The sequence below is a fragment of the Pimephales promelas genome, chromosome 8 (assembly GCF_988280905.1).
Source record: "Pimephales promelas chromosome 8, fPimPro1.hap1.1, whole genome shotgun sequence".
NCBI classification, from domain to species: domain Eukaryota; kingdom Metazoa; phylum Chordata; class Actinopteri; order Cypriniformes; family Leuciscidae; genus Pimephales; species Pimephales promelas.
The window spans coordinates 16,241,509-16,258,625 of record NC_142776.1 but is presented as its reverse complement, the minus strand read 5'-3'; the positions used below and the strand labels follow the sequence as shown (position 1 = coordinate 16,258,625).

Genomic DNA, 17,117 nt, shown 5'->3' with positions numbered 1-17,117 from the left:
AGAAGTCGCGCTTTAGCAAAACAGCGCGATGACGGACAGCAGCTGCACTCCGTTCAAGCAGGCGCTCAAGCCTGATTCAAGCCTGCACCAAAATTAAAAGCCAACATTTGGGCTCATTTTGGATTCCACTGTAAGCCGGGAACTATGGAAGCTTGTTTCCGCCACAGAATGGAAAATAAAAAAGGTAATTGCGACTTTTTATCTCACAATTCTGACTTTTTTTTCTCACAATTGGGAGTTTACATCTCGCAATTCTGACTTTATTTCTCACAATTGCGAGATATAAAGTCAGAATTGCGTGATATAAAGTCATAATTGCGGGATATAAAGTTGCAATTGCGGGATATAAAGTCAGAAATGCATGATAGTCAGAATTGTGAAAAACTATTCCGAGAGGGAAAAAGGTTAGTCTTTTTTTTTTAAGTGTGATCAGCTGTTAAGTGTTATTGTTTACAAAATTATAATTATAATATAATATTAGACTTTGAGTATGCACATTTTGTGCTTCTGTTTACATTTATTTTGTAACTTGAATGTATAGGAAGAAAGAAATATACTTTCTACTACTTGGTTACATGCACTTTAGAGGTGTTGTTAAAGCACTGTACAGTGCTCGTCACAGTTGTGTTTGTATTCAACACATACAATATTGTACAGTTTATTCTGCTGAATAAACCATGACAGGAAACAAACATGCTGGGGTCAATTTGTTCTTTAACATTGGTAATACTGCGCACATTATTTAAAAATATACTCAGGCACTAGGGCTGGGCGATATGGCGATATATATCGTTACCGCGATAGAAAACGTCAGTCGTAACAGATTTTTTTTATTCCGTGTATACCGCGAAATGCAAATAAGGGGGCGTAGTTAACTCCCGTGCAGCGCGCGTGAGACTGATGCTGAGATTTGTCAAAGAAACATGGAGAAAGCAGATCAAGAGGATCCACAAAGGAATTACATTTTCTAAAGGATTGTTGATAACGTGATATGTTCGGGGGGAAAGGCAGCCGTCAACTAAAGCAGAGCAGCAGCACCCAGGCTACAGTTTAGAGGAGTGCACGTTCGCAACAGGGAAAGCATGAAGTTACTTGAGAACAACATTTCATAGGCTACATCAATATCATTACGAGAAATAACCTTAAATAATGTAGTTATCCGCATCTTTCCTTCTCTTATGTATAGTTACTTTTTAAACATGAAAATCGCATTCAGCATGAACATCCTGCTTGTTAAAACGAATGTATAATCCTGTTTCTGAGGCAAAATTACTAAATATGCAGCGCGAGTTATATATTTTTTAACTCCAAACAATTGCCTACTGAACCAGTTGATAAAATCTTCCTTTGATTCGATCCGTGATTACAACTCTCAAATTAATCGATCGCATTTTGTTGATGTAAAAGACGCGTGCGTGCACATGCACTGAGAGGGAGCGCGCGGTGTTCGACGCACTGTTATAAGGCGTCTATAATTTAAACTACTTGGTCAACACTAACAGTAGCTGCGGTTTGGTTTTCATATTGCTGCTCTCCTTCGTGTCACTTCTGAACTGACGGGTTGCCAGATATAACAAAAAGAGCAAAACAAGCCCGTTAAAACAACAGTTTGTGCAGTCTCCGGTTGTGCAGGAATACCCTTCTTCGTTAAAAACGCAGTATAATAAGCACATGTGGTAAAAAAAATATATATATATATATTTTAATTATATTATAAACTGATTGATGAAGTAAAGCAATGCATGAGATTGAAAAATTATTTAAAGTTGAAATGCACCTATGAGTTGTATTTAATATCAATCTGTTGTGGGAAGTTAATCTAAAAGAGTGTTTTTTGTTTACTATATTTTGATATAAAAATAGTTTACCAAATAAATAATTTACCAAATAAAATAAAAATAAAACAAGGTGACCGTTTCATTTCTAAAGTATTTGGGTTTATTTATTATATAAAGCCCTTTTTTTCTTTTTGAGGATAACTATATAAATAACTATATCGTGAACTATATCGTTACCGTGAAATAAAATTAGTCATATCGTGAACCACAATTTTGGTCATATCGCCCACCCCTATCAGGCACTTAATTACTTGTGTATTTACTTATTATTGAATTGATATCGAAGCTAATAAATCAATATTGAATCGAAATCGAAGCCTCAAGAATTGAAATCGAATCGAATTGTGAAATACCCAACAATACCCAGCCCTATTTAATAGAGTATATACTGCTATACAAGCAGCACATTGACTAATTACGGTCTTCTGAAAATAACTCAACATACTTTTATCGCAATTTATTTTGACAATGGCTGTGAGTACACCCTAATATAAGTATATGTCGCAGTAAATGTTAGAATCCAGCTCCCCAGTACCAGCAGCACTCATGCAGCCCCAGACCATGATGCTACCACCACCATGCTTCACCGTAAGCAAGAGAATTCTCTTGGTACTCCTTACCAGTGCGTCACCACATGCTAGACACCATCTGATCCAAAAAGGTTTATCTTAGTCTCATCAGACCACAGAACATGGTTCAAGTAGGGATGCACCAATTACAATTTCCGAGAATTTGACCTGCCAATACCGATTTTAGCCGATTCCGATTTAATTTTTTTCTAAATACTTTACAGCACACACACAAATATTTATGTTCTCTTCTCATTAGTAGAACATTTTACTAGGGATGCACTGATATGAACATTTTGGTCGATACCGATAACTCTTTACATTTGAAAGCCGATAACTGATATATTGGCCGATAAATCAAAATTATTATTTTTTATACACTTTGAGACAAGGCTTTTAATTGTGAGCCTTTTGTTTATGTATACAGGCTATCAAACACTTTTAACATAAATAAAAACATATACTACAGTATAACCAAGCTTGAACCAGTGTAAGATTCCTTAACTTTTAAAATTAATTTTACACTGGGCAACTTTCTTTATTACAAAATGGTAACACTATTATAAGGTTTAATTTTGGTAGCATTAGTTAGCATGAACTAACAATTTTATAAGACATTAAGAAAGTTGTATCCAACAGTCTGTGAACTAATATGAACACATATTTTGTTAACTAACAATTAAGGCTATTGCTCTCTGTTACTTAATGCATTAACAAATGAGACCTTATTGTAAAGTGTTATCAAAAAAATCTATTGCCTAACAAAAAATAAAATAGCCCACCTAAATATTGCAAACAAGTCATTAGATAGCCTAGGCTAACATTGGGCTGCATATAAAGAAACAAAATGCATGTCCCATGGATGAATAAAATAAAACCATATCGTTGATGAAAATAAAACGAGAACAAAGTAATGTTAGTTATTAATTATAACGCAATGTTTTTGAAAAGAATAAACAATTAAACATTTTTAATATTACATTAGGCTAGCCTAATAGTAAACATCTTTAATAGCATTACTGTTTCAAATGACATTGCTGTGTGAGCTGTGTGCTGAAGCTGAAGAGAACGAACGTTAAACTGAATCGCTTTGCTAGAAGGTTAATCAACTCGACGGTTGCTGAAGAATGCAAACCCAAAGAATTTACAAATTTATTACAATGGTGAATATAATTATGACAGTGCAAATCATAGCTTTTAATGTTTTGCATTGTTTAATCTGTGCGCACTGAAGCTGAAGAGAACAAGCACCGGGGAACTGAAGAGGTTGTTTAAATCCACGAAACGCATGATGTGAGATTAATCAGATATTTATGACATCAGCTTTATATTACAACTTATCTGCACAATCGAACTTGTGCTGGTCATAATGTGAAGCTAATCCCTGTTCTGGACGCGCTATTCCCACAACATCGCGCTGAAACGGCAACTTAACCCAGAGAATTCACAACGTTTTTATTACAATAGTGTTCTCATTATAATGGCATGTGTATGACAGTCCCAGTTATAGTTATAAAAGTGCATTGCTGTTTGAGCTGCGCGCACGCTATAAAGATCACCGGTACAATGAAGCGTGCACCGTTCATTAACTCAACCAAACGCATCCTATATTAGATTAATCAGATATATAGGCCTACATACACAAAATAAACATATTACTACTTACAATGGAACAGAATGCTGCGAATGCTCAAGAGAACTTGACTGTGCTTGTCATGGAGGCTAACCTATGAGGCTCTTTCCACCACAACGCGCTCACGTGCTGAAACACTGGCGAACAAGAATTCACAACATTCTTTAGCAGGCTGTGTTTTTATTATAATGTTATGAAGCCTATGAGACAGATTTGTGCTGCACATGTTGCACTGAACTGCATCTTCCTTTTTAAAGTGAATCCAATCATTCAGAACCATCGTGGCGAACAGCGCGCGTCTCTCAACTGAAGTAAATAATCTATTATTCATCGGCTTTGATGTATCGGCCCAATTTTCTTATCGGATCGATAACATCAAAAAAAAAAGGACCATTTATCGGCCGATATCGATATGTGGTCGATATATCGTGCATCCCTACATTTTACATTGAACTTTTTTGAACAGTAATAGCTATAAAAATAGGACTTTATAAATTACTCCTGGTGTGGGAAATTTACACACATCCAAAGTGTCTCTCGTGGCTCGTTTCCAAATTAGTGTGTCAGCAGGGGGACAGATCAGATTAGCAAGAGACTTGACTTAGAATTGTGGCAAAAGACTTGAACTTTCCCCTCAATGATTTGAGACTTGACTTGGACTTTTAAAAAAAATACTTTAAAATAATTCTATAAAATAAAGTGTTTCAAAAATTAAAATAAATAAATAAAATAAATAAATAAATGCATGGCCTTACCTGACGGTCATCGCCAGCAGGGAAGAACTTCAGCGTGGGGAAGCTATGTACTTTGACAGATTCAATCTCATTGGCTGTGGAGTCCATCTTAGCCACAACAATGTTTGCATTGTCTTTGAATTTCTCACCCAATTGATCCCAGATGGGGGCCAGCTGCTTGCAGTGACCACACCATGGGGCATCTGGACAGAAAAAAGCAAAGGGAATAAAGAAAAACATTCAAACAGGTTTGATAATTTTGGGTAAACTATCATTTTAATTGGCCTACAATTGCAAAGCAAGTGGAACAAATCCAAGAGCAAGACAGAAGCAATTTGTGACACTAACAATTCTCCAAAAATGTGATTACAAATTGTCTCATGTATGCTTGGATATACATGGCTCAACTATACAAAACCCCACTGGCAGCAATGACTAACTATGCAGATAAAAGCATTTCATGATGGGACTTATTCTCACAAATATCAAGTAATGTTGGATAATGACTAAAAATGGTCAGACTTGCAAAGAGTAGTAGGTAAGAAGGTATAGAATTTCACTTATAGAAACAGGAATTTACAGGACCTACAACAGTTTCAGGGTGCAGAGGAATAAGAGAATAGGAGTAAAGTTGTGGAAAAAAGCAGTAGGGCATCAGGCACTGAAACTCAAGGACCAGCAACATTCAAGGCTAGAGAACTTGCATCCAAGCAAATATTTTTAGGTCCAGAAAAAAATACTTACAAAACTCTATAAAGACATTATTGGCAGGGTTGAAGGCAACCTCTTCAAAGTTTTTGCCAACCAAGACCTTGACAGGGTTCTTATCCCAGTCTTCAGGAATGTCCTGACTCATCAGATGAGGCTACAGAAAAAAAAAAAAAAAACAACAACAACATTAAAATCATACAGAAGCCTATTAAAAGTTGAAACTTAATGTAACCATTAAAACCTTAAACCCAAGCAATGGTATCCACCACCTTTAGTTTCCCCTCTGTGAAGGCTGTGCAGAAGGTGATAATGTTCTCTGCTGTGATTTCTGAGGTTTCTGGTCTGTATTTGGTCATCTCTTCCTCGAGGGTGATGAGGCGGATTGCTGGGCATTCTTCTTTCTTAAGACCAAAGAACTCAAGAATTCGCTGGTTATCATCCACATCACTGTCAATAAAGATGAAGAGAATCTGTAGGGAAAGTAAATCAGGTTAAATCCAAATGTAAAAAAAAAAAAAAAAAAAAACATTAAATTAAAGGGGCACCCACTTTGCCTTTGAAGCCCTCTGCTGCTTTCTTAAATTGGTCCATCTTGTCCTGGAAGTCTTTGGCTGTTTTAGGTACAAACATTAGGATGTGGGATTTGATTTCACCTCCAAAGATTTTTGGGGCAGTCTGCAATGGAAGAAGACAAATCTCAGAATTAACTTTCCCCACCCACAACCTCCAATCTTTAAACACATTGGGCCTCATTTATCAATCCAACATTGAAACAAACGCACATCCGAGTGCAGAAATAATCTTACGACAGGGTTCACGTGTGATTTATGAAACATTCGTATGCTGCAAATACCATCGTATCCCATCGATGATAAATGTGGCAGCTGAAAACAAGACTCATTTGAATATCACGGCTCTATAAATTCACGATTTAGAAGCCTAACCCCTAGAATTAATGACATGGAGAAACGTTACCCAGCCAAGAAGAGAAAGTATCTCATGAAAGAAAAATTGACCTTACTCCAAAAAAAAAAAAACAATTAACCTCATAATTGCAAAACAATTCTTAATTTAACAGTATTCAGAACAGAACAAGAAAAATAAGCTATAAATTATGGTAAACAAAAATAACAAATTAGGCTATAGTGGCATTCATTATAAACAACTTAGGCTAATGGGTTCACATCTCATTCAGCGAGAACCCAAACATGTTTCCAAATTTGCCATGTAACTTTGGTTGCTTAACTATTATTCATAGTGTACAGTTGGGCCAAAAAGTATTTTGTCAGCCACTGATTGTGCAAGTTCTCCTACTTAGAATGATGAGAGAGGTCTGTAATTTTCATCATAGGTACATTTTGACTATGAGAGACTAAATGGGGAAAAAAAAAAAAAAAAGTAGGATTTAAGAATTTATTTGTAAATTATTGTGGAAAATAAGTATTTGGTCAATAACAAAAGTTCAACTCAATACTTTGTAACCTTTGTTGGCAAATGACAGATCAAACGTTTCCTGCAAGTCTTCACCAGGTTTTCACACACTGTAGCTGGTATTTAGCCACTCCTTCGTTGCCCGGGTGGTGTGTTTGGGATCATTGTCATGCTGGAAGATCCAGCCACGTTTCATCTTCAAGGCTCTCACTGATGAAAGGAGGTTTTGGCTTTAAGTCTCACGATACATGGCCCAGTTCATTCTTCCCTCAACACGGATCAGTTTTCCTGTCCCCTTTGCAGAAAAACATTCCCAAAGCATGATGTTTCCTCGCCCATGCTTCACAGTAGGTATGCTGTTCTTGGGATGCAACGGCATTCTTCGTCCTCCAAACACGACGAGTTGAGTTTTTACCAAAAAGTTCTATTTTGGTTTCACCTGACCTCATGATATTCTCCCAATCCTCTTCTGGATCATCCATATACTCTTTGGCAAACTTCAGATGGGCCTGGACATGTACTTTCTTAAGCAGGGGGACACGCCTGACACTGCAGGATTTGAGTCCCTCTCGTGTAGTGTGTTACTTATGGTAGCCTTTGTTACTTTGCTCACAGCTCTCTGCAGGTCATTCATCAAATCCCTCCATGTAGTTCTGGGATTTTTGCTCACTGTTCTCATGATCATTTTGACCCCACCGGATGAGATCTTTTGTGGAGCCCCAGATCGAGGGAGATTATCAGTGGTCTTGTATGTCTTCCATTTTCTTACAATTGCTCCCACAGTTGATTTTCACCCCAAGCTGCTTGCCTATTGTAGAGTCACTCTTCCCAGCCTGGTGCAGGTCAACAATTTTCTTCCTGGTGTCCTTCGACAGCTCTTTGGTTTTGGCTATGGTTGAGTTTGCAGTGTGACTGTTTGAACCCGTTATCTGTATAAAAGACACCTGTCCACAGCCTCAATCAGGTGCCAATAATACAGGTAAAGAGCGGAGGACAGAAGAGCTTCAAGTTACTCTATTAACCGACCTGATCTATTAACCGACCTGATCAAAACTACTACATTTAAAAAAAAAATATATATTCAGGATTTTAACTCTTTAATTGCCAAATTCATAAATGATGTCACTGATTTGGGGGGAAAAAAAACACAAAATGACTTATTTTCAATATAAAATATGATTGTGGACTGGATTTTTTTTAACCTTTTATCACAGTCTTGGACATGTCAAAGATTAGAAACAACATTGGTTTTGATGCATTGTTAGTTTGTGTAGCATCAGATTTTAACTTTTTCTCCCTCATTTACTGTTCGTGGCTGTTTTTGCCCCATTGACTTCCATTATAACCACATTTTTTGATTGCAAAGCCATGACACCATAAAATCATGCATTTTTGATTGTTGATGGTTTTCCCTGTTGGGAAGAGGTAAAATTTGTAATTTTTACTGTTGATAACCAGGTGGAACCATTTAACCCTTTAGACAGGCCTGTGCAAAAAAAAAAAAAGCTTAGTTTCTGGCTTTTACATGGAGTTATATGGAGTATAATAGCATATTACAGTGTGTATACAGTATGTGTGTGTGTGCGTGAGTGTGAGAACTCACCTTGATGCGTCTGAGAAAATAAAAATATATACTTCAGCTCTCAAAACTACATGGAGTAAACAAAAACAAAGTAAGTGTATTTATGCATCTGCTGCCTTTTGATGGTGAGAAATGCAGACTAAACAAAAACAAAGCAAGTGGATATAAACGCTTGTCATTTGATGGTGAGAAGAGCATCAAGCAACATGAGAGAGGGCTTGACTTGTAGTGAAGTTTTAGAGATGATTATGCAGTCTGACCCCTCCAGCGAGCTGCAGGAGGTATTGTCTTCTCACTCTGACCACAGACTCAGGACAGTCAGATCCTGGTTTGGATGTGGCACCCTCATCATCATCTCAAGCTTCCACTGAAGGCGAGGAGGATTCGGAGGATCCTGGATCTGGGTGGACTGGGAGAATCTTGAGAGGGACATGGTGGCTCTGAAAATCACACGACCACTGCGATCATCCCACAGGCAACGTGTGGGCTCCCCTCTGGATCTGTAGACGCCGGCCAAAATCAGTAGCCCCATGTAGGAACAGAGATCTGTGGAGTCCACAGATCCAGGATCCTCTGAATCCTCCTCACCTTCAGTGAGCTCTAGCTTCCACTGAAAGCAGGAGGATTCTGTGGATCCTGGATCTGGGTGGATTGGGAGAAATGGTGAAGTATGGTTTTCCACCAATGCGGAGACAACTCCCTTTCTTCAGCCTGCAAGAGGCGTGAGTCGATGGCCGACACGCTATGCTATCGCAAGGGTCCAGAACATGGATTCTGTGTTCAATCTGTTTTTTACGGAGGAGATGACTGACCTCATTGTCAGCATGACCAACCTCCATGGGCACCGCACAATGAGAAACTGGACTGGGGTGGACTCCACAGATCTCTGTGCCTACATGGGGCTACTGATTTTGGCCGGCGTCTACAGATCCAGACGGGAGTCCACACGTTGCCTGTGGGATGATCGCAGTGGTCGTGCGATTTTCAGAACCACCATGTCCCTCTCAAAATTCTCCCAGTCCACCCAGATCCAGGATCCTCTGAATCCTCCTCGCCTTCAGTGGAAGCTTGAGATGATGATGAGGGTGCCACATCCACACCAGGATCTGACTGTCCTGAGTCTGTGGTCAGAGTGAGAAGACAATACCTCCTGCAGCTCGCTGGAGGGGTCAGACTGCATAATCATCTCTAAAACTTCACTACAAGTCAAGCCCTCTCTCATGTTGCTTGCTGCTCTTCTCACCATCAAATGACAAGCGTTTATATCCACTTACTTTGTTTTTGTTTAGTCTGCATTTCTCACCATCAAAAGGCAGCAGATGCATAAATACACTTACTTTGTTTTTGTTTACTCCATGTAGTTTTGAGAGCTGAAGTATATATTTTTATTTTCTCAGACGCATCAAGGCGAGTTCTCACACTCTCTCACACACTCACGCACACACACACATACTGTATACACCAGTGTTTCCCAACCCTGTTCCTGGCGGCACACCAACACTGCGTGTTTTCTTTGTCTCCCTAATCAAACACACCCGATTCAACCCATCAGCTCATTAACCCACCTGATTATGAGCTGATGGGTTGAATCAGGTGTGTTTGATAAGGGAGACAAAGAATACACACAGTGTTGGTGTGCCGCCAGGAACAGGGTTGGGAAACACTGGTATACACACTGTAATATGCTATTATACTCCATGTAAAAGCCAGAAACTAAGCTTTTTTTTCCACAGGCCTGTCTAAAGGGTTAAATGGTTCCACCTGGTTATCAACAGTAAAAATTACAAATTTTACCTCTTCCCAACAGGGAAAACCATCAACAATCAAAAATGCATGATTTTATGGTGTCATGGCTTTGCAATCAAAAAATGTGGTTATAATGGAAGTCAATGGGGCAAAAACAGCCACGAACAGTAAATGAGGGAGAAAAGGTTAAAATCTGATGCTACACAAAAACTAACAATGCATCAAAACCAATGTTGTTTCTAATCTTTGACATGTCCAAGACTGTGATAAAAGGTGAAAAAAAAAATCCAGTCCACAATCATATTTTATATTGAAAATAAGTCATTTTGTGTTTTTTTTCCCCCCAAATCAGTGACATCATTTATGAATTTGGCAATTAAAGAGTTAAAATCCTGAATTTTTAAAAAAAAAATTTAGTAGTTTTGATCAGGACTGAGGTCTGTTAATAGATTTATGCAAAAAAAATTTGAAAAAAATATTTATCTGATACATTTTTACAGCAGTTTAAAGTAGTGGCTTTTTTCAGCCACGAACATAACGAAAGGGTAGTGAATTTGCCCAGAGTGTACTGTTGAGTTTTTGAAAAATTTCAAAGCATTTTCCCAAAATATGTGTCAAAATAAGATTTTTTTCACCAAAAATCATTCCATTTGCTGAAACAAGGAAAAAGTTATGGCCAAACTAAGACTGGCTGAAAAAAGCCACAACAGCACATAAGGGTTAAATTACAGTAACTAATTACACCCAACACTGGTTACAGGTCTGTGAGAGCCATAAATCTAGCTGGTTTGCAGGTGACCAAATACTTATTTTCCACCATAATTTACAAATAAATTCTTTAAAAATCCTACAATGTGACTTCCTGTTTTTTTTGTTTGTTTTTTTCTCATTTTGTCTCTCATAGTTGAAGTGTACTTATGAAAATTACACACCTCTCTCATTATTCTAATAAGTAGGAGAACTTGCACAATCAGTGGCTGACTAAATACTTTTTGGCCCCACTGTACATAAGGCTTTTCATGTGTGCAAAGATATGAATGGCTGGGTGCTGGGCATGTGGATTTTACGGCGGACCATTTAAATTGAGCAGTGTAACTTATGTTTGGTTGACTGCAACACTAGAACTGATATTTTGTGTGCAGAACTGTCCACGCTTAAAGGGTTAGTTCACCCAAAAATGAAAATTCTGTCAGTATTTACTCACCCTCATGTTGTTCCAACCCCGCAAGACCTTCGTTCATCTTCGGAAAACGAATTAAGATATTTAAGATATTAAAATCGCTCCTGCATACAGTCCATAGGCTTCTTGAGGGACTGGCTCTTGCCGTCCCCGAAAAGTCATAAAAGACATCGTTAAAATAGTCCAAGTGACTACAGGGGCTCAATCTTAAGTTTATCAAACGACGAGAACACTTTTGTGCGCAAAAAACCAACAAAAATAACGACTTTATTTCAACTATTCGTTTATTTCTCCCTCTGCGCGAGTCAGCTAACTAGTTTAATAGCGTAAGCTTCTGTTATTGTACGTCACACGCATCACACACACATGACCAGCGTCGACCAATAGTGAGCCTACGTGTGACGTAGCTCTACGCAATCACACTACGTTAACGGACTATAGGCTTATGGAGAAGGAAGTGAATAGTTGAAATAAAGTCGTTATTTTTGTTGTTTTTTTGCGCACAAAAGTTTTCTCGTCGTTTGATAAACTTAAGATTGAGCCCCTGTAGTCACTTGGACTATTTTAACGATGTCTTCAATTACTTTGAGGACAGCAAGAGCCAGTCCCTCAAGAAGCCTATGGACTGTATGCAGGAGCGATTTTAATATCCTAAATATCTTAATTTGTGTTCCGAAGATGAACGAAGGTCTTACGGGGTTGGAACAACATGAGGGTGAGTAAATACTGACAGAATTTTCATTTTTGGGTGAACTAACCCTTTAAGGGGCCAGCATGATAAGTTGTTTTTAATAAAAAAAGAGAAAGAAAACAAATACAATGCAGTGTTTCCCCTACCATTGTTTTACCATTGTTCCCCCCCCCCATTAAAATCCTGACGAAATCCAGTCATAAAAAAGGATTTTACTGTATATTTGAGGAATAAATAGAAAGCGGTTCAGTACACTTGAAATAAAAATCGCGATATAGACTAGTGTGTGAATATTAAACCACAAATACTATTTAAATACGAATCCTGTTCATATGAATTGTATGTTCCATGTGAATGAATAGTCCAGCCCAGAGCCGTAAATATGAATATCTTTTTCAACGGCTCTGGTGCAGCCGACGCACAGTTTTATTTACCACACACACTGAAGACACACGTGTGATGCTTGCGCTGTTTTTTTGCCTATATGAAGACAGAAATAATTGAACTTCCTCTCCAGGCTCTAGATCCACTCTGAAAGTCACTTTGTGATCATTTAACCGCTTCATTTGTGCAACTATCACCATGACGATCATGACAAACCATACTGTAAAAAAAGAACACAGAAACTCCAAAGGGCTTCACGACAACCCGTCAAAATAAAAGTTCGGTTTAACTTGACAGAAATATATTACTGTTGTACAGTAGAAATAGGAAATGTCCAGATGTAATGATACATTAACACTAATACGAATAAATTATGAATTTTTTAGACAAAACTGAATTTAAGGAATAATCCATGTTCTAATTTTAACAGTAAAGCTCATTGTGCAGCACATTATTTGACCAAAAAGTTTGATAAAATTTGTGTTTTATGGCTTAATTTTATTACCAGCAATATATATACATACATCTATACATTTAAAAAATAATAATAATACATGATTTAAATTATTATACATTCTTTTTGAGGTCTAATAATAAAAAAAATTACATGCCCGCTCCGCTACAGTAGCAGGTAGTGTACTTTTACCCCCCCCCCAATAATTAGTACGTCACAAAAACGAGCCTGCTTATACAAGTCGCAGTTTTTTTTTTTACTTGGTTAATCTGTTAAATAAGTGTAATATTTTGTGTAGTCCTATTTATTTTATCCTTTTATATAGTTCAATTTATTATGTTTTTATTCTGTAGGTACGTAATGTAACCATGTGTGAATCCTCATGTTCTGTTTATGCTGCCATTTGTGCAAGTAAAGCTAAAACCCTGAGGAGAAATAACATGTGGTGTTTTTAATGGGTCACACACACACACCCATCTATAATTTTAATTTGACAATCTAGTCATTTAATAGTTAATGACCATTATGATGAGCTTCAGGAAAATAATATAAAATGAAAACGCTCATTATAATTCTCCACCAGATTTATTATGCTTAATATTATGCATAATTTATTATGATTTATTACACGCAAATTTACACCAATTCAAAAACTTGCATACACGAGCTGAGATCTGCATGATTTGAACGTAGCCACCACTTTTCCGTGGAAATGACTGTACACCCAGTTTTCTGTTGTATTTTTGTTTCATAAAAGAGGCCCATTCAATTTCTCATGTCAGTGAAAATACAAATGGCAACATGGGCCCTGTATACAACAGTTCAAACTCTAAATGTCAATATGGAGCAACAGACAAATGTGGATAAAGTCAAGTGTACCTGCTCCGTGAACTCAATGACCAGGGGAAGCTGGTTGGCCTTGATGAAGGGCAGCAGATTTTCTTTGCTGATCTCTCCATCAAAAGTATTCCGACCCTCATCAAACTGGGGGGGGGGGGGGGGAGGAGAAGAGAGAGATGGTTAAATCAAGTATAATTTCAACTGCATTTTTCTGTGTACACAGCAACACAAACATGGTGAGCATTATTCACTGTAACAGTGTTGAAATCACTAACAGATCATTATGGTTTGCCTTGACTAAACTGTTTAGAGCAGCAGGGGTGCAAAATTCAGTTCCTGGAGGGCCACAGCCTTGCTTCAACCCCAATTAAATACAGATGATCCAGCTAATATAGTCCTTCAGGTATGCGTGTTGGATCAGGGTTGCAACAAAACCATGCAAGACTGTGGCCCTCTAGGTATCGAGTTCTGGTTTAGAGCAGTCTGAACACTTCACCTCAGAGTGTCGTGTCTGTTAACTGAATGAATTAAGAATATCACCTGAAAATCTAATAACATCTGCAATTTTCATTCAAGCAGCTGATTTCTGTAAAAGAATGTAAAACTAAACCTATATTGCAGCACAGGGTGAAGTCCGTATATCCATTAACAACGATTTGAGAAAAATAAATGTAAATTATAAAACTATGCAAGTGGCACGGCAGGATTTTGAACTAGCTCCTGAGCCGTTGCTGGGCGCCGCTGGTGTGTGTGTGTACACTCCTAGAGAATAATGTGTTCGAATTTTAAAGATGTGGCGCTACACGACGCAGCGCTGCACTTCTCGTCCGGTCTGCAACCTGTTCAACATGCATAAAGTAGTATTGGCCGTAATCTGATTGGAGAGAAATTTGCATGAATTGCCACAAGATCTCATCTCTGTGTGGAGCTGATCCATCTCAAAAGCAGGGTGACCCATTCAAAGTTAATGCACAATCATTTTCTGAATGAAAAAAAAAAAAAAAAAAAAACACTGAATACTTCAAACTAAATCATGTACATAACTGCACATTTCCATTTGATCATCTTGGACCTCCACACCAAACAGCATCAAGAAAAATCTTAGTCCATTTGATCCTGTTTTTCAGGTGACATCAATAGGTCACATATGCCATGATTCAAATACAAAATCAGACAAACTACTGTAGCGCAACATGATGGATGTACAAAACCAGAGTTTTTGTTCGACCCAAGAAGATATAAAAGGTGGCAAAATGAGTACATTTGTGGTGATAAACTGTTATAAGCAATGGGTGAAGCGTCTAAACACTTCAATTTCAACCAAACTCAGTTTTTCTTTTCTAGGAAGCTATGCAATAAAATGTATTAATGGGATGACATAATGCCTCACTGACCCTGATAAACGAGAGCATCGTTACATAATGAATTTCAAGGGGAGATCTCCCGTCAGCTTGAACCAGAAAAACAAATTTATTGTGCGACTGAGCAAAGACCAATAATAGTAATGATAGCATTGCCAGATATAACTAGATGCAGCAGGATCAACTTTCCAACTTTTTGCACGGAGTACTTGAAAAATTATAGACCTTTATTTCATAAATCAAAATAGCTTCATTTAAGAGATTGATGTTTAGCTGATAATATAAGGTTTGAAAGTATGTGATTGTTCTGATCCCTTGTATTAATCTACATAAATAGTAATCTACATAAATAATCTACATAATAATCTACATAAATAGTACCAAAACACTACTACCCAGGGCCACAATAAACAGTTCTTGGGTCAGTTAAGGAACCTTCATCACGGGCCCCTAAGTGGAAATCATGATAATTTTTCCTTGACTCCTTTCATGATCCAGGCCTAAACTTCCAGTTATTGGAGGCACTGCTACTACCCATACAAGAGTCTGCAAAGTTACAAAGCACAGTACACTTCAAAGAGAGTTATTCTCCATTCACACTTTGCATGTGACATCACAAGTACTGGCTGGCAGGCAAGAACGTCGTTCTCTAGCAACGAAACCCAGTAAATTAATTAATGATCGTGCCAGGACGGTCGCCAGTTTTAATATACAAAAGTTGTGTTTTGAGGTGTAAGCGACATGCCAGATAGTTGTGTGATTGGATGCACTAATGTGAATTGTGTAATCTTAACATGAATGTGCTTACACGTTCGCCAGTAGGTGGAGAGAACACGTTCATCTGTAACTGTTATGTGATTTGATATATGATATGAAAAGATTAATACATGGAGAATGAATGACACGTTATCGTTGTACTGTGTCTACTTGGTTACTTTGCATGCATACTATCATACACCTATACTACATTACAGCCTAACAGATAGCTAACAGGATTATGCATTTCGCTGCTCTTGTCTGTTGTCTGATGCTATGTGGAGTGGATAAGCTGGTAGTAGGGCTGGGCGATATGCAATATACATCGCTACCGCGGTAGAAAATGTCAGTTGTAACAGATTTTTTTATTCCGTGTATACCGCGAAATGTAAATAAGTGGGCGTGGTTAACTCCCGTGCAGCGCGCGTGGGACTGATGCTGAGATTTGTCAAAGAAACATGGAGAAAGCAGATTAAGAGCATCCACAAAGGAATTACGTTTTCTAAAGGGTTGTTTTTAACGTGATGTGTTTGGGGGGGAAGGCAGCCGTCAACTAGAGCAGAGCATCAGCACCCAGGCTACAGTTTAGAGGACTGCACGTTCACAACGGGGAAAGCATGATGAAGTTACTTGATAACATTTCATAGGCTCAGGGCTCCAGACTAACTTTTACTAGGAGCGCTGTTGCCCCTGACTGAAAATTTTAGGAGCGCAAGCAGAAAATTTAGGGGCACACCTTAACCCTTGTGCATCCTTGTGGACATTTTTGTCCTTTTCAGTTTTGTTTTTTTGATTACTTTGCCTGTGTTAAAGCTAACTGCAAAAAACTTGGCACAGGTGTGTATTTTTATTGGAATTTTACTATTTCACCGTCATTTTCTTAAAAAAATATTTTTTTCATTAGGTACAAAAAATACTCCCTCTCAGCACCTTTTGGACAAAAATGTCCCCATTGAAACCCATTAAAACTGCCATTTTTAATCCCTGGTTCAGTTAACTATAAAATTATGCAATCTTTGTTAAGAGGCTTTCATTCTGATGGCAAGGCTTCAAAATTTTATTTTTTACTATTTTTTATCAGATGGTGTCATTTTTTTTAAGTTTGGCCTATAAAACAAATGTCGCTTTATTCCGGTTTTCTGGTTTGGCATACTACAGAGCCAACTGAATAAATTATGCAACAATATTTGTGTGGGTGTGTTGGTAT

The 17,117-nt window shown here is 37.9% G+C and overlaps 1 protein-coding gene across 1 annotated transcript in view; it reads right to left on the bottom strand.

Annotated features, from left to right (window-relative positions):
- Positions 1-17,117, bottom strand: part of p4hb (prolyl 4-hydroxylase, beta polypeptide) — a 32,693-nt gene that overhangs the window by 5,923 nt on the left and 9,653 nt on the right. The window contains exons 5-9 of the mRNA XM_039682012.2: positions 13,833-13,937; positions 6,035-6,160; positions 5,755-5,955; positions 5,519-5,639; positions 4,796-4,977 (exon numbers count right to left, since the gene is read on the bottom strand). Of these exons, the coding sequence (XP_039537946.1) occupies positions 4,796-4,977; positions 5,519-5,639; positions 5,755-5,955; positions 6,035-6,160; positions 13,833-13,937 (735 nt within the window). The remainder of the gene's footprint in view (positions 1-4,795; positions 4,978-5,518; positions 5,640-5,754; positions 5,956-6,034; positions 6,161-13,832; positions 13,938-17,117) is intronic.